Raw genomic sequence first — 23,973 nt, 5'->3', positions numbered from 1 at the left:
CCAGATAGAGTTAGAAACAGACCAACATGGCTCAAAGATTTCTATGTAGAATGAAAATCATTCAGCAGTTGCCAAGGGAGATGTGTTATGTTTAGTATTTAAGTGAACATATGCTTCTATGTTTTATAAATGGTTAACAGTTCTGATGCATTGATGACATGTCTCAAAGTAATACAGTGTGCTTAATGTTTCAAATGAACTTATACAACATGCTGAGCTCATGTAGTTCCAAAGGAGAAAGTTTATCCACGTAGTGAAGTTCTGGAATTTTTCAATGTCAGTTGTAGTGTGTCTCTGCGCAGCGCCTGCTGTCGCGTAGAGTTGTACTAATAAACCTAATTTAACTTTCAAATGTGTGGAAGATCTTCTTAACACGGGCATCTTTTATTCTAGTTTTGATTTCTTTAGGTTTATTTGTTTATCAAAATAGTTGCTAATGGCAATAAAACCTATCTTGACATGCCATCAGAGCAGTCCATTATAGGCATTGTGAGTCATTTCTATCACCTAAGAGACAGTGGAGTGTGATGGGGCACGTGGCATAAATGGGCATACATAATATAGCACCCTAGTCATGTTACTTCCCTTACTTTAGCAAGGTGTGATTTTACAACATGTGTGTAATAAGAAAAAGCTACCCAGGGCATTTTGTGTTTTGTTTTATTGTTTAAAGCAGAGGGCTGGTACAGGGTTTGGGTAGCCAGAATTTGGACTGGTGGCTTTTTAACAATGGTGCAATACCGTGAGTTGCGGCCTGTTTGTCCATTGGGATTTTGTGTTTGGTCAGGCATTGTTGAAAAAGCCATGTTTTGAGTGCTTTGTGCAATTGGAGAATTGTGGGGACATTCTGTGCTGCTACCGTATCAAGTTCCAGAGGGTGGGTGCATGACAAGAGAAGGAGTGTTTGTGGGTCCTCTCTTTGCCGTGAGGATGTGATTTGAGCCGGTTGGTCAATGTGATGTGGAAGGAGTGTGTGCCACCAGATATATGGAGCTTAGCCGCCAGGTATGCTGGAGTGCCACTGAACAGTATCCAGGCCTGGAGAGAAAGCCAATGTAAGCACCTGTTATAAGACGTGGATCCCCATTAGGAGGGCATTTTTGTCATCCATGTCAGAGACCAGAGGTGCCTGCACTGGGGTCAGCAGGCCATGCAGACGTGATGAAGGGTTTGATTTTGCGAAGGGTGGAGAGTTGAAGCCAGGCTGTTTGAGCCTTCTTGGCTATGTGTGTCTGAAATGACAGGCTGTTGTCGATGGTGAAGACAAAGGATTTTACTGAATTCAAGAATTATGTATACATTTCTTCTAGATGCATATTATTGAGCCATTGTTGGACGAGTTGTTGTGTAGCGGGGAAATGATGAGGAAAATCAGTCTTGGAAGGGTTATGTTTGAGGTAGGCAGTTGACCACCAGGACTGGATGATGGCTATGCAGCCAGGGAGATAATTGATGTCTTGTAGGCAGTTTACTCTAATGTGTAACCAGATATCATCTGCGTCTTGATGGATGGCTCCATGTAAAGATTGAAGAGGATCAGTTAGAAAATTGAGGCTTAGGGGACTCCGCTGGAGACTGGGAAGGGAGGATATTGTCGGCCAAAGGTGTCAAAAGCAGATGACCGTCAAGGAGTACGATGAGGCATGAGTCACTATTAATCAATATATAAATGAGACAGAGCTCAGAGCACAGGTTGCACAACCTGTAGGGTTCACAATTAAACTCAATCCTTGAAGATTTTAATAAAAACATGAATGAGCGTTTTTTGTGTATTAGTTACAGGTTAGGAGCTACTCACCAGCCTACTACAACCTGATCTTCCTAAAGCGCCACTGAAGGTAATAGAAGTCCTTCGTTTGGTCCTCTTATTCTCCTTTTCTAGGGTTTTTGACAAATCAATAAAGTTAAGTTTTGAGCTTAATACTTGTTCCCCCTTCTTTTAAACCCACAGGTTGCATGCCTTCAGCCCCCCCTTTCTTCTTATAAAGGACACAATTGTTTTATTTGGATTTTCGTGAACTTTACAACCGTCCTGATGAATGTTCTCTGAGTGATTCCTCAAGAACTGAAACATGTCGAGACACCTTCCTGGATATACACAGGGAGATAATTTGCTTTATCTGACAATAATAAGAAACTGATACATCGTTTGATTTGTGTTGTATGTATCTTTAATCTTTTGTTAACTCACCATTGATTGTAATTGACGAAGCCCTATGTTTTATGTAATGTTTTGTAATTTATATAGATTCTTGTGATGACTGTTACTAATTGAGTGATTTAAGAATTGTTTAACAAATTATTAACTGATTACAATTATATATATATTGACTCTTCAAGGATTCAGTTTAATTGTGAACCCTACAGGTTGTGCAACCTGTGCTCTGAGCTCTGTCTCATTTATATATTGATTGCTCTTTTCCCTTCCTGGGCATAGATAGAGTAGACACCGTTTCGACCCCTGAGTGGTCCAGTGTCTACCGGATTCCTTTTCATTAGATGAGTCACTGTTATCCATGATTTGGAGGGCAGCCTCAACTGCATGATGGCTGTCTAGATGCATTACTTGAGGCAGCAACCTGACTTAAAGTTGTCTACGAGGTGTAGTTGTTTGATTCTGGGGAGTAGTTGTGTATCCACTCATTTTTCCAAGAGTTTGCCGCTAAACAGGAGTTTTGTAATGGGCCTCAGTCTAGGGTTGTTTTTTTCAAATGGCATTTCAAATAGCATTTATTGATTTATTGCACAATCAGTTCCCATGTGCCATACCAACACCATAGTAGGTTTCTGTATCGATATTGCTGACTTCGGTGCATTGAATTGGTAAGCCATGCTTCTGTGTATTAAAATGCATATATTCTCTATTACCGGATTCAGCAATCGTACATGATCTCATATCCTTTCCCTCTTCAGGTTGTAGGATGCCAACGTCAACGTCCTCTATTCCGACCAAATACCAGACAGTTTGCATCCCGAATCCAGAAAGGAAAGGATTTAATTCTCAGGCACAGAGATTTCAATATGACGCAAACCAGGTAACCATGCCACTCGCTTCCGAAGCATTGGAACGCTTTAAGATTTGCCATTTTGCTGTGATGTTGAATTGGCATCTACTGCAGTACTTCTTTGAAAAATGCAAGAGTTGGGAAACAATCTTATAAGTAGCATTTCTTGTAACACTTTTACATTTGTTACCAGCAGGGATCGGATCGGAACACAATCATCTGTGCTCGATGGGCTGAGTATCTGCCCTGTAATTTACTAACATTTTTATAAATATCAGGAGTGCCGGACACTTTGGCCTAGGTCTGGCGCCAGGTCACTATGGCTTCATGTACACAGGAGGTGTTCTATAGTCTAGGGTCTGGTGAGAGACTGCCTCACGCAGCATTCACTGAGTTTGGCGAGTTAAGCGCTTGCCGCAGAGTTGCCTGCTCAGCCTATATGGCGCAGAATTGAATTCTGACAGTGTCACTTCATCCCTTCTTGCTTCCGAAATAGATACATTGGGCCTCATTACACGGACGTCAGTGGACCAAGGTGCTATTAGCACCTTGGTCCATGCCGGTAAAATACCGGCACCGCCTTGGAGGAAAGGGGAATTACCGCCTTATTCCAAGGTTGGTCGGGCGGTAATTCCCCCTTCCCCCATTGCCCTTCCCCATTCCCATTTTTGCCCCATAGGGCATAATGGGAATGGGGAAGGTGCTAATTATGGCACTGCAAATTGCGGTACCGTAATTAGCTCCCTGGTCCCTTTGCGGGTTGGTTTTTAATGCCTGCAAAAAGCAGGCGTTAAAGTCTCCAACCCGCAAAGGGACCTCGTAGTAAGGCGGTAAGGGTTAACGGTCACCGGTACCATTAACGGTGACCGTTAACCCTTACCGCCGTCCGTGTAATGAGGCCCATTGAGTACAATTAAATTGGATGATATTAACAACACCTATTGTTACTATGCTTAGAAGAGTGGGGCATCCGGCATGTAAAAAGTGATTTTAATAATCCATATGGTAGATGATTGTGGTCTTCGGACCTACTATTTGCAGTAGTTTGGCTGTGATCGTGCCAGTTGTGGTCTCACAGGTGACCCACGTTCACTGCATTCACACTATGACGCCATTCATCAAGACGGCTCTGGTCTTTACCGTGGTCCTGTGTATTGTGCTCTTGTTATGATTAATTTAGGAGTGAGGAAACACGGGAGCCATGTGCACTGGACTCGCTGTGAGACAAAGTGCCCTCTGATGCCTCTCACTGGTATGCACGTTTAGGGCTCATTTTATTTGTGCAGCAGCATTAGAATAGTTATGTAGCCCGCACAATGCTTGTGTGATGAAGGACTTTTTTCAACCCACTAATTGCCATCACCTTTGCTGTGAATCTTTGCAAGGCTAGAGCATCCCACTGAAAAGTATATCCCTTTGCTTCCATTCTTAGCGACTACCAGCAATAATTGATTTCTGGTTTGAAGACTATTTCCGAAGGATAAACTTTACCCAAATGTAGCTTGACAGATGGCTACATGTCCAAGCGACTCCACTGTTCCAGTACTGGGCTTTCCTCTCATACATTATTGATCATGCACACTTAGTTGATTTTCTTCGGTGCTAGTCAAGCAAGACTACAACTCCCAGAATGCATTAGTTTGATAAATGATCACCCGCAACTGGTGTTATGGAATGATCTGCTTATCATACCCATAGGGCATAATAAATATAACAGTTAATTAATTCCTTAAAAGCCATTGTCGGAATTGTTTAAATTGGATTCCCTTAAAATCGCCAAATGGCAATACATAAAATAGACATAATGAAGGCATTTATACGTTTTTCCCAAAACGGAAGGATTGCCCTGCAGTCCTGAGATGAACGGAAATGGGAGCTGTTGAGACCTTGCACAAACTGGAAAATACTCCACACCCTTCACTTTGTTTTTAAAGGATTAGACATTTTTATAATCTTTTCTATTTTGTTGAACGGACTTTGTATTTTCCCAATGATCAAATGCTTTTAGCCAGATATGAAGTGTTCAAAAGGTCCATCGTGTACATGAGATTTGTTGTATAAGTGTGTGGCCATCCCACATTCATTTCTGTAAAAGAAGTGTGCTGTAAATGGTGTACTTTTTGTGAACATTGAAGTAATCAACAGTTGAGCACAAGAGAACAGCCACAGACTTGATCTGCTATGTTAGTTCATCCCAAAAAGGAGTTCTCCAATTGGCCTTTGTGGGGCCACACTTTTTTAGCGATTTCGGACCTGGTTCTTTTGTCACTATATGTGTCTTCACATTAGGAAACACACTGTTCAACTCTGAAGTGCAGTAATACAGAGATGAAAAATGTGCTTCCTGTGGGGAATGGGGAAGACTCATCTTGACACCTCCAGAATCTGAACAGAAAACAAAGAGGAAGAGCCATTGTAAAATGTCCCCCTAGAGCAAACAATTGGAGAACTTCTTTTTTGGGTGAATGTAGATATTGGTTGAACTTTGTCGCTGCTCACTTGCTGATAACATCAATGTTTTACAAAAGTTATGCATGGAATTGCCCCTTTAATTAAATAATTTGCCATACGTGCTTCCCACTTTTTTTTCTCGAATTTTATACTTCTTTTTTTTTTTTTATTAGAATGAAAATCCAGGCCCAGGATTTTATGATGTCATTCACAAGTCGGCTGAGATTACTAGCGCCTCCCTGTCAAAAAAAGGTACAGGCTATTTCCCTTCTAAGGTAGGTGGGACCCTCCAATTTAACAAATATGTGTATCTAGTTCCTATCTCACTTTCTTGTTGTTTTTCATGAAAACGGAAAATATATTCTACAATTCATGGAAATGTAGATACTTTGATCCCAAACCAGCCCATCTCAATCTCTCTCTACCACTGTTTAGGATACCTTCACTAGAAGCAATATTGTATGTTCAGCACAATCGGCCGTTGTAGATTAATATTAAGTACCAATTGTCATTATGGGGGATTGGGAGTTAATTTGTTACTTTGGTGTTGACACTGCCATTTCCCTACAGTTCCTTCAGCTCAGTTATTCAACAGAAGTGCCCCTATTACGATTACATAGTTGAAGTAATGGCCGCATGATCTAGTTGTATAAACCTGCCAGTCTTTCCTTGGCTGATCCTAGTTTTCCAGCCTTGTACGCTTCCCTACTTTCAGGCACGTGACCTCACCAGAGAGTGGTGGTTATTTGTCAGCTTTCAGATCGAGCCTTGTTTTCAGTTGTGAGCTATTAATCAGGACTATTTGAAGAAATGGACACCTTAGTATGCCCTAAAAGTGCGTCTTAATACACAGTTATTCTTTTCATTCTATCATGGTGTCTCCGTGGGCACCTGGTAGCATTGCACATATAGCAAACTGTAGTAAAACCTCAACTTGCACAGCTCTTTTTTCCAGGCTGGGCATTCAAGTCCAAGGTCAGTGGAACAGGGTTCCATCTTCTTGTAGTTCAGCAGTACTAAGTGGGCCCAGGTCAAGTCATCTTCAGCGCTCTGGCTCACTGAAGGGTCAGGCTGTAGGACATGGTCTGTAACTTGGGCTCTGCACAGGTTATGTACTACAAATTCAGGGATCCCTAACCATTGACAATGCTGGATAGGGCTGATGGGAGATGTAGTCCAAAACATCTGGAGAGCCAAAGGCTGCAGACTCCTGCCGCAGCCCTATCTAGCGGTGTCTCTCCTACCCAACTCTTTTCCATTCTAACTTCTTGGGTTATCTTCCCACCGTGTGGGACATTGCCCGCTCTCCCAGTAGGTTGTTCCCAAGTATAACTCCTTCCACTATCCTGGGAGTTCCACCGGATTTCTTTTGCATTGTATGGTTTCCTTCCTCCGCGATGTGTTTCCTTTTCCTTTCCCTATGGGTATCTCTTCCCTACTCCTAGTCTGAGCTGGATGTCGTTATTGGCATGTGGATACTTCTGATGGTGAATGCACACTTAGATTAACGTTCCCCTTCTCAAAGCACTTGAGCTGTTGCAGTGACTCTACCCGCTTCCCTTTTGATAAAATGGGAATGTCCCGGGGCTTGTGGCAATAGAGCACACAAGCACATACTTTTCTCTCGCTCTTCTCTGGGGTCCCTAGATGACCCTCCCTTAGGCATTTGCTGAGCGCACCATAGCCTGAGGTGTACAGCAGCAGGAGTGGCACATTAGAACCCATAGGGAAGCATGGTGCTCGCACCGTCCGTGACCTTTGATCAGGCCGCAGGGAGTTTGGGGCCAGATGAGGATGACCTGGAGACTGCCCTCAGTTAACGAGAGACTATCCTCTTTAGTCACTTAACACTCATTGGCGAAGGGAAGATCCCTCACAATCATTGGGGAAGGGGAAGCATATCCCTAGATCCCTGGCCAGGGGAACTCATTCCAGGGTCTCTGCCCTTTATGTTGGGGGATGATGATGATTTGGGGGATATCCCTTCTTTTCCTGACTTGGATCTTGCAGAGGTTCTTTCAGGTTTGCTATATACAGTCGGCAATCCCATGTTTTGTCCCGCAACCTTCTGCCGTCGTAACTCTATAACTCTATAACAATATGCTGCCTGACCTTCATGATGCAGCAATCACGGAGACAGCAATATAGATAAGGCAAGTGAATGGCTAACTAGCCTCCTTCACCCACTCTGCATCTGCCTTCTGAGCCCTGCTGCCCAACAGAGCCCCTCCTGTGCATTAGCACATCGCCGTTACGACGATCCTCCATTTTGTCCCAATTGTGGCCTGACCCCAAAATGGCAGTCGCAACGCGGCCTGAAAACGAGGCTGCCTGAATTACTAAGCAACCAGCTGATATTTTATCCAATCCCCTACACCGGTAGGCGGAAGCCGGCTCCGGAAGAAGGCCAGGACGCAACGGGAACCACGAGGGAATCCCATCCAAAGTTGGCCACCGGCACTTCCTCGACCTCCCCTGCGGCCACATGACCCCAGCGCCACCCTGATTGGCCCGCCCTCCCTCTACAAGGCTAACCACACACGCCGGCAGGCGAGCGCCGGCCATCTACCAAAGGACCAGCCACTTAAGGAGCCCTGCCTGTCCGGAGGCGTCCGAGGCCCGAGCCTCCTGGTACCCCCGGGGTAAGCCTCTTTATAACTGCTACTAGCGACATTCTGCTATAGATCGCATCTTTGAACTGCCATTCCGCGTAAATGGAGAAGGGGTTGGAGCCGAATGTGACATGTGGCACATGCCACAGCGTGCCACAGCATGCCACCAATCTCTGGACTGGCTGATGGAAAATGTGCAGTTTTAAGGAGTTCAAACATATTGTACAAGTGAAAAATACCCTCTCAATCATTGTGGGATTGTTTAATATTGAAACACTTTCAGCAAATGCATAGTTTAAGTACTTATCATGCCACAGCATGTCACCAATCTCGGTACTAGCTGATGTCAAATTTGCTGTTTAAATGACTTTTAAGACATTAAACAAGTGAGTAAAAAGCCTCACAATCCTTCTGCGATGTTAATAAATCAAATTAAAAAAATAATGTGAAATCGGACAGCTGCATAGAACTTTCACCCTCATGCACTATAGTCTGCAGTTCTACAATTGCACCAACGCTTTATATTGGAAACGTCCAGTGCTAGTTCTTATGACCTATGCAAACAGCAGGGCCTGTCAGTCCCTTTTCAGTGTCAATTCTAACGTGGCATGCCACCAAGATATGTCTTATATCTCCTTCAAATCAGTGTTTTCATTGCTTCAAAATTACTTCAGGCATCTCACCCCTTAGTCTCTTGTCTTATGTTTCATACCTTTCAGCAATTGAATGTTTGGAAGCACTTGGAACTCCAGCATGCCACAGCATGTCACCCCTCTCGGGACTAGCTGATGTCAAATTTACTGTTTAAATGACTTTTAAGACATTAAACAAGTGAGTTAAAAGCCTCACAATCCTTTTGCGACATTAATAAATCAAATAAAAAAAAAAGAAAAATATGGATTCTGACAGCTGCCTAGAACTTTCAACCTCATACACTGCAATCTGCGGTTCTACAGTTGTACCAACGCTTTATATTGGAAATGTCCAGTGCTAGTTTTTATGACCTATGCAAACAGCAGGCCTGTCAGTCCCTTTTCAGTGTCAATTCTAACGTGGCATGCCACCAAGATATGTCTTATATCTCCTTCAAATCAGTGTTTTCATTGCTTCAAAATTACTTCAGGCATCTCACCTCTTAGTCTCTTGTCTTATGTTTCATACCTTTCAGCAATTGAATGTTTGGAAGCACTTGGAACTCCAGCATGCCACAGCATGTCACCCCTCTCGGGACTAGCTGATGTCAAATTTACTGTTTAAATGACTTTTAAGACATTAAACAAGTGAGTTAAAAGCCTCACAATCCTTTTGCGACATTAATAAATCAAATAAAAAATAAAAAAAAATGTAGTTTCTGACAGCTGCCTAGAACTGTCAATCTCATGCATTGCATTCTGCAGTTCTACAGTTGCACCAACACACTATATCGGAAACGTCTGGTGCTAGTTCTTATGACCTATGCAAACAGCAGGGCCTGTCAGTCCCTTTTCAGTGTCAATTCTAACGTGGCATGCCACCAAGATATGTCTTATATCTCCTTCAAATCAGTGTTTTCATTGCTTCAAAATTACTTCAGGCATCTCACCCCTTAGTCTCTTGTCTTATGTTTCATACCTTTCAGCAATTGAATGTTTGGAAGCACTTGGAACTCCAGCATGCCACAGCATGTCACCCCTCTCGGGACTAGCTGATGTCAAATTTACTGTTTAAATGACTTTTAAGACATTAAACAAGTGAGTTAAAAGCCTCACAATCCTTTTGCGACATTAATAAATCAAATAAAAAAAAAAGAAAAATATGGATTCTGACAGCTGCCTAGAACTTTCAACCTCATGCACCGCAATCTGCAGTTCTACAGTTGTACCAACGCTTTATATTGGAAATGTCCAGTGCTAGTTCTTATGACCTATGCAAACAGCAGGGCCCCTACAGTCTCTTTTCAGTGTCAATTCTAACGTGGCATGCCACCAAGATATGTCTTATATCTCCTTCAAATCAGTGTTTTCATTGCTTCAAAATTACTTCAGGCATCTCACCTCTTAGTCTCTTGTCTTATGTTTCATACCTTTCAGCAATTGAATGTTTGGAAGCACTTGGAACTCCAGCATGCCACAGCATGTCACCCCTCTCGGGACTAGCTGATGTCAAATTTACTGTTTAAATGACTTTTAAGACATTAAACAAGTGAGTTAAAAGCCTCACAATCCTTTTGCGACATTAATAAATCAAATAAAAAATAAAAAAAAATGTAGTTTCTGACAGCTGCCTAGAACTGTCAACCTCATGCTTTGCAATCTGCAGTTCTACAGTTGCACCAACACACTATATCGGAAACGTCTGGTGCTAGTTCTTATGACCTATGCAAACAGCAGGGCCTGTCAGTCCCTTTTCAGTGTCAATTCTAACGTGGCATGCCACCAAGATATGTCTTATATCTCCTTCAAATCAGTGTTTTCATTGCTTCAAAATTACTTCAGGCATCTCACCTCTTAGTCTCTTGTCTTATGTTTCATACCTTTCAGCAATTGAATGTTTGGAAGCACTTGGAACTCCAGCATGCCACAGCATGTCACCCCTCTCGGGACTAGCTGATGTCAAATTTACTGTTTAAATGACTTTTAAGACATTAAACAAGTGAGTTAAAAGCCTCACAATCCTTTTGCGACATTAATAAATAAAATAAAAAAAAAATAAAAATATGGATTCTGACAGCTGCCTAGAACTTTCAACCTCATACACTGCAATCTGCGGTTCTACAGTTGCACCAACGCTTTATATTGGAAACGTCCAGTGCTAGTTCTTATGACCTATGCCAACAGCAGGGCCTGTCAGTCCCTTTTCAGTGTCAATTCTAACGTGGCATGCCACCAAGATATGTCTTATATCTCCTTCAAATCAGTGTTTTCATTGCTTCAAAATTACTTCTGGCATCTCACCTCTTAGTCTCTTGTCTTATGTTTCATACCTTTCAGCAATTGAATGTTTGGAAGCACTTGGAACTCCAGCATGCCACAGCATGTCACCCCTCTCGGGACTAGCTGATGTCAAATTTACTGTTTAAATGACTTTTAAGACATTAAACAAGTGAGTTAAAAGCCTCACAATCCTTTTGCGACATTAATAAATCAAATAAAAAAAAAAGAAAAATATGGATTCTGACAGCTGCCTAGAGCTTTCAACCTCATACACTGCAATCTGCGGTTCTACAGTTGTACCAACGCTTTATATTGGAAACGTCCAGTGCTAGTTCTTATGACCTATGCAAACAGCAGGGCCTGTCAGTCCCTTTTCAGTGTCAATTCTAACGTGGCATGCCACCAAGATATGTCTTATATCTCCTTCAAATCAGAGTTTTCATTGCTTCAAAATTACTTCAGGCATCTCACCTCTTAGTCTCTTGTCTTATGTTTCATACCTTTCAGCAATTGAATGTTTGGAAGCACTTGGAACTCCAGCATGCCACAGCATGTCACCCCTCTCGGGACTAGCTGATGTCAAATTTACTGTTTAAATGACTTTTAAGACATTAAACAAGTGAGTAAAAAGCCTCACAATCATTGGGAGAAGTTATAAATGAAATTTAAAAAAATGAACTTTGACAGTATCCTAGAGCTTTCTACCTCGTACACTGTAGTCTGAAGCTCTACCATTGCACAAATGCTTTAGATGGGACATTTCTGGTGGTAGTTCTTATGACCTATTTAAACACCAGGGCCTGAAAGTTCCTTTTCAGTGTTAATTTTAATGTGGCATGCCACCTAAATATTTCTTTATATCTGCTTCAAATCAGTTTTTTCATTGCTTCAAAATTACTTCAGGCATCTTACCTCTTAGCCTCTTGTGTTATATTTCATAACTTTCAGCCACTTGGAACTCCAGCATGCCACAGCATGTCATCAATCTCTGGACTAGCTGATGTAAACTGTACTGTTTAAATGACTTCAAAGACATTAAACAAGTGAAGAAATAGTCTCAAGACCATTGAGAGATGTTATAAATTAAATTTAATAATAAAAAGCCTGTACGTCACCTTGCGGCTGCTAGCTGTCTGTCTCCTGTGCATTACACAATATGTCCTGGGTATAGGTAGAATCCTCTGACAGCGAGTAAAGCAGAGAAGGGCCTTCAAACATTCTGCAGGACCCCTCTCTGGGACAGCTGATGGACAAAGCAGCATGGGCAGGCATAGGGCCACTGTGAGGCCCAAAGCCTGCAAGAGACAATGGCAGGAGGAACATAAGGCCAGTGGCGAACCACTGTCCGAATCACGCAAAGGACACACAAAAGAGAGGCATGCTAAGGGAAAGGCGTGATGGAAGGGACAAGGTGACATACCCCTTAGCCCACAGGAAGACCAAGAGGGCACTGAATGGGATTCCAGCAGCACTGAGAGTTCTCCGCTTTCTGTGAGCTTGGCCACTCCTCAGGAAGGAGAACCGTGCAAAAGGCACAATAAGAGCGTTAAGAAATGCAGAGATAGTTCCCTGGTCGACCCCTTTCATCCAGACCTGCTACTCCACCCGAGATCCTCGGAAGGGAAGCTCTCACTTAAGGCCAATGGGTACTTGAGCAAGTGACTGCGCACGCCTTTAAATAAGGAGGTGAGAGGCTAATTGAAGGCACAATATTCCAGACCTTCTCTGCCGGATAAAGTAGCGGACACTCTGGAGGTGGACTCATTCATGGTGAAGCACACCAAGGACCTGAAAAGGGCATTGACCGCTCATGGATAGCATGCCAGGACACACTCCCCGATTCCATAGGTCCATTGGCCAAGATCATTAAAATGGTGGAAGAGACCAAAGAGGCCCTGCCTATGGATGTGCATATTCTGGCTAATTGGGCACAAAGAGCAGTTTGTTTAATAAGTAATACCAACTGTACAATATCAGCGGAGTGCAGACGATCGATTGTAGTAAAGATCGACCTGAAACTCAGGGAGTTGGCATCCTCTGAGGCCACTGCAGCAGCTAAAGGGCTTTTGTTTAGAGAAGCATTTGTCAAAGACATGTCCAGATTTGTTAACACCTTTGCTGCTCTGTACAAAGGTCAGACATTGTTAAAAAAGAGTGTTTGTGCCCTGTGTATCTGCCAGGGCGGCAGAAGCAGAGGCGTCTCCGCTAGCCACTGAGGGGGCCAGAGGCCCTATAGAGGAAACAACTAGTGACAACAGGAAGACAGAAGGTTGAATCCTTCCTTCCCCTCCCGTGGAAGAGGCAGTGGTCGGGGTTGGCACTGCAGCAGCATGTGAGAGTACAGTCGTATGCACACAGCGCAGCAGCAAGCAATGATATGATATGATATGGCATTTGTTACGCGCCTATACACAAGTGTTTCAAGGCGCAATTCCCGCGATAGTTGGTAGGCTAGCGATGCACCTAAGCGCTTGGGAGGAGGTTACCGTGGACTCTTGGGTCGCAGAGACTGTGCAGGGGTGTTGTCTGTAATTTTTAAAGAGCACAAACTAAACTGCAGCACCCTTTCGCAATTTCAGAGTGTTAGGCAGAATCACATGCAGTACCCTTTGGGAACACTACATGCAATTAAGACTAAAAGTGTCAGTACCATTTCACCTTTGGTACAAGCCTGTACTACACAGTTATGTGGTAGCATTGGCTGAGCAGCCAGACTTATCTCAAGAGTTGAAGTGAGCAGTAGAACAAGTTACACAAAGGGACCAACAAATACAGTGGTTCAACTCAAGGTTTCTTGGTAAAAGAATACAAATTTATTTACACAGTCAATTAGAAAACATTACACTAGCAAAAGCAGCTTAATATCATACACTAATACACCACAATACACAACCAATAAGTTACTGAACAAGTTCAGCTCCCGTGAAGTGGGAGCAAAATGGCACTTCAGTTACTTTAAAAAGGGGTAAAAAGACAAGGTTATAAGAAATGCAGCCCAAATACATTCATAGGTAGGGCAAAGGGTTTCAGTTAACTACAACCAGCAATTAAATTTGACAGGCCTGGGTCAAAGTCAATGGTTCAGAGTCTTTGTATAGGATAGCACAGTTCTGGTAGATAACAGTTAAGTCTTTGCCACGGTTTTTAGAAGAATTCGGCCAGGTGAAAAGTTAGACAAATTTTTAGGGAAGGACCAGCCTTCAAAGAGGGGAAAGTTTCACAAACTTTCTCTGTGGTCGAAAAGATTTCCGGACCGGGTTTGCACAGTACCTTTAAAGTGAAGAAGAGCTGTAGCTGAGGCAGTTGTTCCTGGCAGTTCGAGCAGACCTCGCTGTTCCTGTGCTTCAGTCGTGGAGACAAGAAGGAGGACATCGGGAGGTTCCTGCACTGCCCAGGGACGAGGCCACAAGCTTGGCTAAACGTCGGTTTAAGGTATGAGTGCCTTAAAGAACACAAACTGGTATCTTTCCCACTGGCTATCCGGTTTTCCACAGCACTCTGTAGAAAATTCGACCAGGAGGGGACGGTTTCCAGGCGGCTTGTGAGTTGGTTGGTTCCACCAAATTCGAGGGAAGAAGTTAACCTTGAAGGGATTCTCTGTCGATGGAGTTTCAGGCAATTCGGACCTGCAGCAGGGCTTCACCGGTCGTCCAGGAGTTGCAGCAGTCCTCTTCCTTCAGCTCGTCTTCGGTTCTTTCGTTCCAGTGGTCGACTCTGCTTTCCAAGTCCCAGAGACCTGCTTTTAAACAGTTTTCCCCCATTCATTCCAGCCTGGCTGTCACTCACACAGCAGGGTGGCTGTCGTTGCTGGACAGCCAGCCAGCCAATCACGCCAGAGTGCATTCAGGTCTCCTAGGAGACTAAGCACAGGGAGTTTCGGGCACCTCCCTCACATCCTGTCCACCCCAGACACTGAGGCGCCAGAGGAGGGCTTCAGCACTGAAACCCGCCAAAGGACAATGAACAAAGGGACCAAACCTGGATAAACACAAGAAGGACCTTTCCTAAAAGAAACGGCGAAAAAAGTAGACTGGAGTCTGTTTTTACAGTACGTCTTGGGCGCCATCTTGAAAAACATGACTGACCCGATTTTTTGCTACCATTGTTCGCGGTCTGGTAAAATCATGGTAGTTTGATCTAAATCACTGCCACCAGCCATGGTAGGAAAGGGTAACATTTCACTGTTACATGAGTGTTTTGACTCAGGAGATGCTAGGCAACCCCTCCAGTACTCTATAGGAAGATAGTGCGTGCTGGGTCAGTAAATATAAAGAGGCTAGTAAAGTCAATTTAACTTTACATGCTCTGGAGACAATAGTCAGTCCCAGAGAAAGTGTTTAAACCTTGGAGTCTGAAAGACACCCCTTTGCCACTACACTGAAGGTGTTGTGTGACACAAAGAAAAAGATGATGCCTATGGAGTTGTTTTAAAACACCATAACCAAAGAACACAAAAGTAAAACACACATCAAAATACATGGAAGAGTGGCAAAAAAAGGCTCACACTCTTCCCAGGTAGAAAAATCAAATCCTAGAAATCCAGCAAAGTTGCTGGGGGTCTCAAAAGGTAAGGGACATTAGCACATTTTGAGAATTCTCCCTAAACACAGAGGAGGAACAAAGCCTCATGGACAAGGAAGTAGGAGAGTTTTTAAAGAAAATGGCGATAAGGCCAGCGCAGCAGGTGGCGCAACGCTTCCTAAGCAATGTCTTACTGGTGAAACAGAAGCAAAAGGTCAGGCCGGTGATAATCTCACACAATTTAACGCCTTTCTCGTATACCGACACTGCAAGATGGAGGAAATCCATCTCTTCAGGGACATTTTGCAGAAAGGGCACTGGCTAACCTGCATAGATTTGAGGGATGCCTATCTAGCAGTACCCATTCCTGAGATGCACCAGCAATTTTTAGAATTCCTCTGGTGATGGCAAAGGTGAGAGTTTATGTGTCTCCCTTTTTGGACTAACTTCAGCACATTGGTGCTTCACAAAGCTACTCAGGAGTCAGACTGATTTTATACATCGAGGATATTTGTCTCATGGCGCAGGATCCAATGCGGCTACCAGAGCAAATGGTCCCAATGACGAGTCTCCTAGAGAAACTGGGGTTTCTCATCAATTGGGAGAAATCCGAGACCAGGCCACAGCAGAGAATGGAGTTCCTGCGGTTTATCACAGACTCAAAGCTGTGGCACTGTCTCTGTCCCTGTAGAAAATGAACGACCCTTTGAAACATCACAGTATTGACTTTCCATTAAAGACTAAACTTTACTTGACAGTCTTATGTTTGCTCAATCACCTCTTCTGTTTAAAAGTTCTTTTAACTAACTGATCAATTTCCCATCAATCATATGTCATAACAAGTTGTATTTGTCAGTAATTTTACAGTCACTTATCTAAGAAGGAATCTGCTGAACCTCCAAGGGAACCTGACAGCAGGTGCGGACACTAAACAGGCAGACAACACACGGCGGATCCCTGCTGGAGTTGGAGGCGGTTCATTACAGGTTTTGTTCTTCGCTATACCCTGTTCGAGATGGAGTCATTCATTAGGAAGCTACAGCGAGACAGTGAAAGAAAGAGGAATTGGGGATGAGGAATTGTGAGGTGATAGGACCATAACGCTGTGATTCATGGACTAGGACAAGTGTCATGCCTGAGGGCAATAGAGTTTCAAACTGCAAAGACTACATTGACACAGAAAATGTTTTTTTCTTTGATTTTTGTTTAATGTTTTTTTTCTTTTTAAGATTGCTGCTTGAGTTTTAATAAAGAAGAGTCTTTAATAGAATCATGACTTTCCTGAAAGAAAGTATTGACAATCTGGACTCTACCACAGTACCAACTGCCTCAATGGAGTTTACCATCAGACAGCATTTCTAGCTAGTCCCTTTTTTCTGGCAATGTATTCCATATCGTGTCATGGAGTGCCCCCTACATTAATATAATTTTGTAAAAATTTATATTGGATAATAAAATCATCCTTTCAAATTTTTACATCATCGTAATTTCATTACTATACACATTTATGACATCATACAAGTCAAAATTCATACTATTCAAAACATAATTCATACTATTCATAATTCATACAAGTATAAGTCATAATTCATAATTTATGCAAGGAAAACACCAAATAAAATTTCAACAGCACAAAGCAATCACCCTCTAAAATCAAGGATCAATCAAAATGATATTATATCCAGAAAAATGGTCAATAAAAAATGAATGATTGCTATACGAACCTTTAGCTTTCCATTATTAAATAAAAGGTGCCACACTGCCTCTGGTTCCATGTTACTACATGAACTTATAAATTATTGACTGAAGTGTCTACTCCTCAGCTCTAGGTTAGGGCACTTAGTTAAAACATGTTCTAAATTTTCCTTGCTGAATTTGTTACTACAGAAGCGACAATATTCCAAATCTCTGGAAATCATCCTTCTTCTCACCAGGATTTCACGTGTTGGCCACAGATTCAGCGTGAACCTTTGGTATAGGTTACACATTTGAGGGTTAGGGAATTTGGAGAGATAGTCTGCCATACTTCGAAAATGCTTATGTACAAATGGATTGGACTTAAAGTCAATATATCGAAAACATAAATTCCGATTTACAATCCAATCATTTTCATATATTTTGGCTTTTGCTCGATCAGGATTCTCAAGCAATAAATCCAATGTTATTGATGCATCGGCCAACGCGTGCAATGCATATTCACACCATTCTTTGGTAAAAACCTGATCACGAGCAAGCAGATGTTTTGCCATAATTCCCAAAAGATGCGAGGTTTTTAGACCTAAAATGTTTTTTCTCAGTGTGGCAGCTATTTTCCACTTCACTTGTACTTCGAGGGATAATAAGCCCAATTCATGCCTAATCAATGGCAGCGAGACGGATTTTGGTAACATCAGTAGCTCTTTCCAAAACCGGGATTCACATTTTTGGCAGCTTATGCGTGCCACAATTAGACACTCAGTTCCATATATCGTGGGGATGATCTTTTGTTGGTAAAAATTCATTATATGACTTATAGTAAATTTCCCAAATTTCCCTTTTAACATTTTCGCTTGTTGTATTAGCGTCTGAAGTTTATTATATCTCTCAAGTTCATTAATTTTATTTGACACTGGGACTGCAAAAATTAGACCCAAGTATCGATACTGCTCTACCTTAGAAAGACTTCTGTTTTGTAGCTGCCACTTGTAATTTTTGACTTTAGTCTTAGGATGTGGACGACAAACCATAATCTGTTTTTTAGGTAAATTAATGATTAGATTTTTTTCATCACAAAGTCATTCAACTTATCAAGCAACCGCTGTAACCCTGCTGGAGTTTGGGATAAGAGAATAAGATCATCCGCATACAATAAGGGCGAGATTTTTTCTGTCCCTAATTTTGGTTGGTCACATTTCAGAGATCTTATCTCTGTGCCTAATTCTAACAAGAAAAAGTTAAAGACTGATGAGGCCAATATACAACCTTGTTTTACCCCTCGGAATGTATTCAATTTGTCAGACAGTTTTCCATCCAAGGTTAATCTTACTTGTACTGTGGTGTTATTGTGAAAGCGCATAATCAGCAACCGTAAAGACTGAGGGCAATTGTGTTGTACTAGTTTTTGATACAAGATGTTCCTATCAATCGAATCAAAAGCAGATTGAAAGTCTATGTACGCTATATACAGCACTTGGTTCTTTTTAGCATATTTATTTTTTAGCATATTTAGTGCCATTAGATTTGGGATTGTAACCAACCAAGCTACAAAGCCCGTTTGAAAGGGGTCATGTAGCTCATTCTTCAATGTCCATTCTCTGAAGTCTCTCAACACCAATCTAGTAAAAATCTTGCCAGGCGCATCAAGTAACGCAATGGGTCTATAACTTGACGGGCTCGAGCGGTCACCTTTTTTATATATAGGGACCAACAAAGTATGCGTCCAGGAGGCAGGCAAGGATTGATTCATATTGATTAACCTGAATATTTCAAAGAGTATCCTGGCCCATAGCTCAGGAGGCTTTTTGAAGGTCCTATTTGATAACCCATCAGGTCCACAGGCACCTGAGTTACTGATTTTATTTATGAAGAATTTAATATCTTCCAGATCATACTTTTGGAAAAAAGGACCCAGTTCTTGCGGAATAGTCACTATCGAGTTGGAAGGGGCTGCATAATACTCCAATATATGGGCACACCACACCTGCTCGGTAACATTATTTGCTTGCATGATGTTTTGTGAGTAATGCGTTGACTTACTCAATAAGGCCCAGATTTGTGCTAGGTTTTTCGACTGTATTTTCGCCAGCATATTTTCACCATCCTGCTGCAGTCTAAGTCCTCTAGTAGCTCTGAGCCAATTTGTATATGTTGTTTTAATATGGGCCAACGCAAGTCCTCTTTCCTTCAAGGTCAAACAATTAACTGCCCTTATTTGACGCCAATACTCAGCCTTCCTTGCTCTGGTGGCAGCATCATACACATGTATCTGGGGACGATCTAGGTGATCCCTACAACCTCCTTTGCCTCTTCCGTCGGCTTGAAGGTATTGTAACATGTCAGCATAACACGGCTGCAAAATATTCCCTCCTGTACACATTTGACTTTCAAGTTGATCTTTGAGCCATTTTAACGATCTCTCCGACCATCATAGCCTATTACCATTATTATTTACAACAAGATTTACTCTCATTAGATTTTCTTTGTCCGGTTGTTGGTTCGCCACTGACTGTCCATTGCATCACAAGTTGGTTGTGATCACTCTGTGTATTTTCCACAATGCAAAACTTATTGATCCCCTCAAACATATTCATATTCACATAAATAAAGTCAATTATGGAAACACTACCACCACGATGCCAAGTTGGATGAGGGGGAATATCGGAAGGAAAAGCACCATTCAACCGTATCAAATTATTTGATGAGACAATTCAGCCCATTTATTCAGTCTTGGATTATACTTTAAGGGCTGGTCATTGGTGCAATCCAAATTAAAATCTCCAGCAATTAATTCGTGAAATTGATGAGTCCATTGCAATAAGACTACATAGGTCTCCAAATGATTTGATAAAGGACCCGTCTGATATTCCCACTGGATTCCAGTAGACATTTATCAGGCCATACGATTCATTGTTGACTTTTACTTTAACCAGTTGGAGAAATTCATTCAGCGTTTCCCATGCCTACGCGCAGATCCCCCCTTTAGATTTAATGGCTATGAGTAGGCCAGACGTCGGTCTTCCGTGCAAAGCCTGTGATGCAGGATTTAAAAAAAGATCAAAGCCATCCCACACAGGTACCGACATTAGCCATGTTTCCTGTAACATAATTATGTCGAATTGCACTAGATCATTGTTGTCATTATTTAACAGATGGACAAAGCCCCTTGTATTCCAACTAATTAATGCCAGATTTTTATTTGCGGCTGATCGTACTAGTTAGGCTCGATCTTTTCTTTGATTACAATTACAATTACACACTTCACCCTGTTTAGTATTTCTTTTCCGTGAGGCAAGGTTAGAACCATTGAGATTGTAATTCAGCAGTACCTCATTTTTGATTTCGACATTTGCAGTTGTTTCAGTGAATACTGTAAATCCCAACAATGTCAAATCAGTTTTAGCAAGCCAGATTGTATTTTGCACCAACCTCGAATTCATCCATATTCTTACACATTGGCGATTCCCTTTGTCCGGGGATATTCCTCAGCTCCAAGTCTGTGGAACAAATGTCCTCAAGACTTGGTATATCCGAGAATATGGCTAAAATAGCTCTTCTATTTAGTTCATATTGCACTGCCGGAGAGGCGTTACAAGACAGCGTCAATTAATAATTTGCCAGCGATTTTCTCTTAATGGTCGCGGGTTTAGTCGCCGACCCAACTTTTGTAACCGCTGCCATTGAGGGCATGGAACTTCTTTGTCTGCCACCGGTACTCAAAGCATTTTGTATAATGTTTAAACATTCTGGCGTAATCTGTGAGATCAAGGAATTCTGAGGTATTACAGGACTTATGTACTCTTTGGCCTTTTGGCAGATTTCTGGATTTACCATATGGTTCTCTCCCAGTCCCAAAGGCAAATTATTTAACTCTATTGTTGTAGGTATGTTTATGGGTGGGACAAAATTTGTTTCCACCCTTTGTTCTTTAAAACTAACACTTTTAATCTTTTTACATGAGGGCATTGGCTCCGGCCTATCCATGTTAACCACCAAATTGCTACTCATGTAGGTATCTACCGCCTTTCTTATCTCCTGGCGATGGAAATCTCTTATATTGAGGCCCGGCACAGTGGTTCTCACTTCCCCAGAATTAGAGGATTTCTCAACTGGAGCTTTATCCCTCTTGGACCCAGTCCGGAGATTCTGATCTGTTACCTCATCAACCAGAGCATCAAGGGGGGCATGTGCTAGTACTGGTTGCAATTAACCACTTCCCGTTAGATCAACCTTTGACTAAGTACGCATGTGATATTTTTTTGCAATAGCTTGAGCAGTTGTGATTGTATTGTTAGTTGGAATGCTTAACTTTTTGATAAATGTTCGTATTTTAGCCCCCTTCTTATTTGTTGGCATTGGTTGATTCTTTGGTAGCTTTTTACTCATATGGTTACTCTGCTTTGTACCACTTTTTGCCTGTTTGGTGAAGACTGTATACGCAATTTTGTCTTCCTTCATCAGTGTCACTAGCGAATCGCCTCCCTACAACTTCATTCTCTGTACACTTACCCTCCTGCGTAGCTATTTTGTCTGGCACATTACATTCCAACACCTCACCTATAATACAATCCATTTGTGGGATAAGTTTGTACCCCGCCCCAACACCCATGTTCCCTGCTATTGAACATGTAGTTAGATCAGGGCGCGTTATACTTGGATTATCACTTTTCAATTTCAATTTGTGCATAGCTTTCTTTTGCCATAAAAGCAAATGCTCAATTTGAAGGGCTTGCTTACGGACCTGTTCAGCCAAGGTATCATATCATTTAAACAGCACAGCCAATGAAAATTGAGTAGCTTTTAGCACAATTTCCATGAGTACAACACTATTTGGGACCTGGTTGCCTATTTCTATTTTCTGCAATGGTTCCACATCATTGGGTACTGTTGGTTCCTGCCCTACCTCCCCACAGCTTGGTGCCTCCTCATCTACACACACATATGGAGTAACACATTTCCTCGGAGTTGGAGCACAATATGACACATTTACACTCGAATAACCAGAACCAATAGCAGAAAACATATCAGGTGTTTTCGATAAATTATCTGTGAGCAATTGTGCAGAAAACCCAGAATTAAGCAAGTTCTAATCAATTATGGCATCATCTTTTTCACCACAATCCACTACCCCTTTAGAGCCATTATCAACGGCTGTACATTGCACCTAATTCAGCAAACTAGTGTCCGTTATTGAAATATTCAGATTTGTCATTATGGTCCTCGGGACTGTGCCCAACGTGATGTTTATTTTACTTACATTTGTTTCCTGCTGTTGTGGTTTACCATGATTACCATTTCTCCTAGACAAAGCATCAATCACATTTACATTGGAGTCATTAATAGTAATTGGCTGAGTATCTACACCCGCCCCCCCCCGGCCAAGGGCGGTTGGATCCTTGGCGGTAATGGATCTTTGCAGAATTTTCTAATATCCGTCCCATGACTTAAGACGGTTTTCACCTTATTTGCCTTTCACAAAACCTTTGGCGTGGATGTATTACTTAAATGACAGTTTATGACATTATTACTCGTCTGACTCGCCACACACGGTGCGCTAAGCGGACATATGCCCTTTGGCATGCCTGCCGTCAAAGACATGACCATGAAACCACATGCACCCGCACCCGCGCAAGTCAAGAAGAATTAAAGGATGGACGAAATACACCTCTCCCACCTCTCCGCTCTGCTCCGAGGCAAAGAGGGAACGATGGGCCTGACGGAACTTGCTCGGAGCGTTCCAATCTATTACAGAGATCCCAAATCAATAATCACATAGGCTTGGGGATAGGCACCTCGCACCGAGAACAGCAAACAGCCAACAGTACTTAGCTTGTACTTTGCGGTGCGCGGCGCGGGTGCGGCAAGGTGCCGGTATTTATTGCAGTAGGCGGATCGTTGCACAAAACCAAGGGCGGGGCCAACCTCCCAAACACACACCCTAGGAAATAAATAAATAAATAAATAAATAAATAAATAAAGGGGTTTAGATATATGACTTCAAAAAAATAAGAAAATTAATTCTCAGTTTTAACCCATCCCAAGGCTATACAGATTTCAATGGGCTCCAAGTATGGATATGATTGCGGGCACACAGTTTTCAAATGGGCTCCTAATATAAATGGCAATGCGGCCACACAGTTTTCAATGGACTCCACTATGAGCCCTACGTGCAAGTACAAAAGTCACCTCCTACTTCCTGAATGGAGTGTCTCCAGCAAATATGTCCTCCAGGGCTGAAATAAACAGCACGCCAAGAGTGCCGATCCGGATTCAATACATCTGAAATGCGTAGGCAATCAGAAACGTTAGTCCGGGATAGTGTCACGAACAGCCAACAGTAGTTAGCTTGTACTTTGCGGTGCCTGTCAACAGAGCTGCCAAGTGTCCCTAAAATCGTGGGAGTCTCTAGCAAAAGGAGGCGGACACCTGCACTCTCGTATTTGAGCAGGATTTTCTTTCTACATCTGCAAAGATCTTCAGCTGTGCCTCAGACAGTCACTTTGTATGTGGCAACACTGGGTTGAAGTAAGTAACACACTGCTGAACACAGAACTCAACAGCACATGCTGGTCTGACTGGGGCTAAGCTGTGTCCTGTACACCTCGACTGCTGATTTTCCAGCTGATCTCAGTGGCAACTTTGGATAAAGAGGGATAAATGGTATAGATAAGATGATCATGTGTGTAAATTCAGCACAGGTGGTGTGCGAGAGGCTACACAGCCCATGTGATGGTCTGACATGCATATTCTGGCACACAAACATGACTGTAGTGTCTG

At 42.4% G+C, this 23,973-nt stretch overlaps 1 protein-coding gene across 2 annotated transcripts in view; it reads left to right on the top strand.

Moving 5' to 3' along the window:
- STPG1 (sperm tail PG-rich repeat containing 1) overlaps positions 1-23,973 on the top strand; it is a 546,110-nt gene that overhangs the window by 99,020 nt on the left and 423,117 nt on the right. For both annotated transcript variants that reach the window (XM_069622687.1, XM_069622688.1), the window contains exons 3-4: positions 2,914-3,035; positions 5,630-5,731. In XM_069622687.1, the coding sequence (XP_069478788.1) occupies positions 2,914-3,035; positions 5,630-5,731 (224 nt within the window). The remainder of the gene's footprint in view (positions 1-2,913; positions 3,036-5,629; positions 5,732-23,973) is intronic.

This window comes from Ambystoma mexicanum, chromosome 11 (assembly GCF_040938575.1).
Source record: "Ambystoma mexicanum isolate Mex_15411 chromosome 11, UKY_AmexF1_1, whole genome shotgun sequence".
In the NCBI taxonomy this organism is placed as follows: domain Eukaryota; kingdom Metazoa; phylum Chordata; class Amphibia; order Caudata; family Ambystomatidae; genus Ambystoma; species Ambystoma mexicanum.
This window is presented reverse-complemented; position numbering and strand designations above follow the sequence as displayed.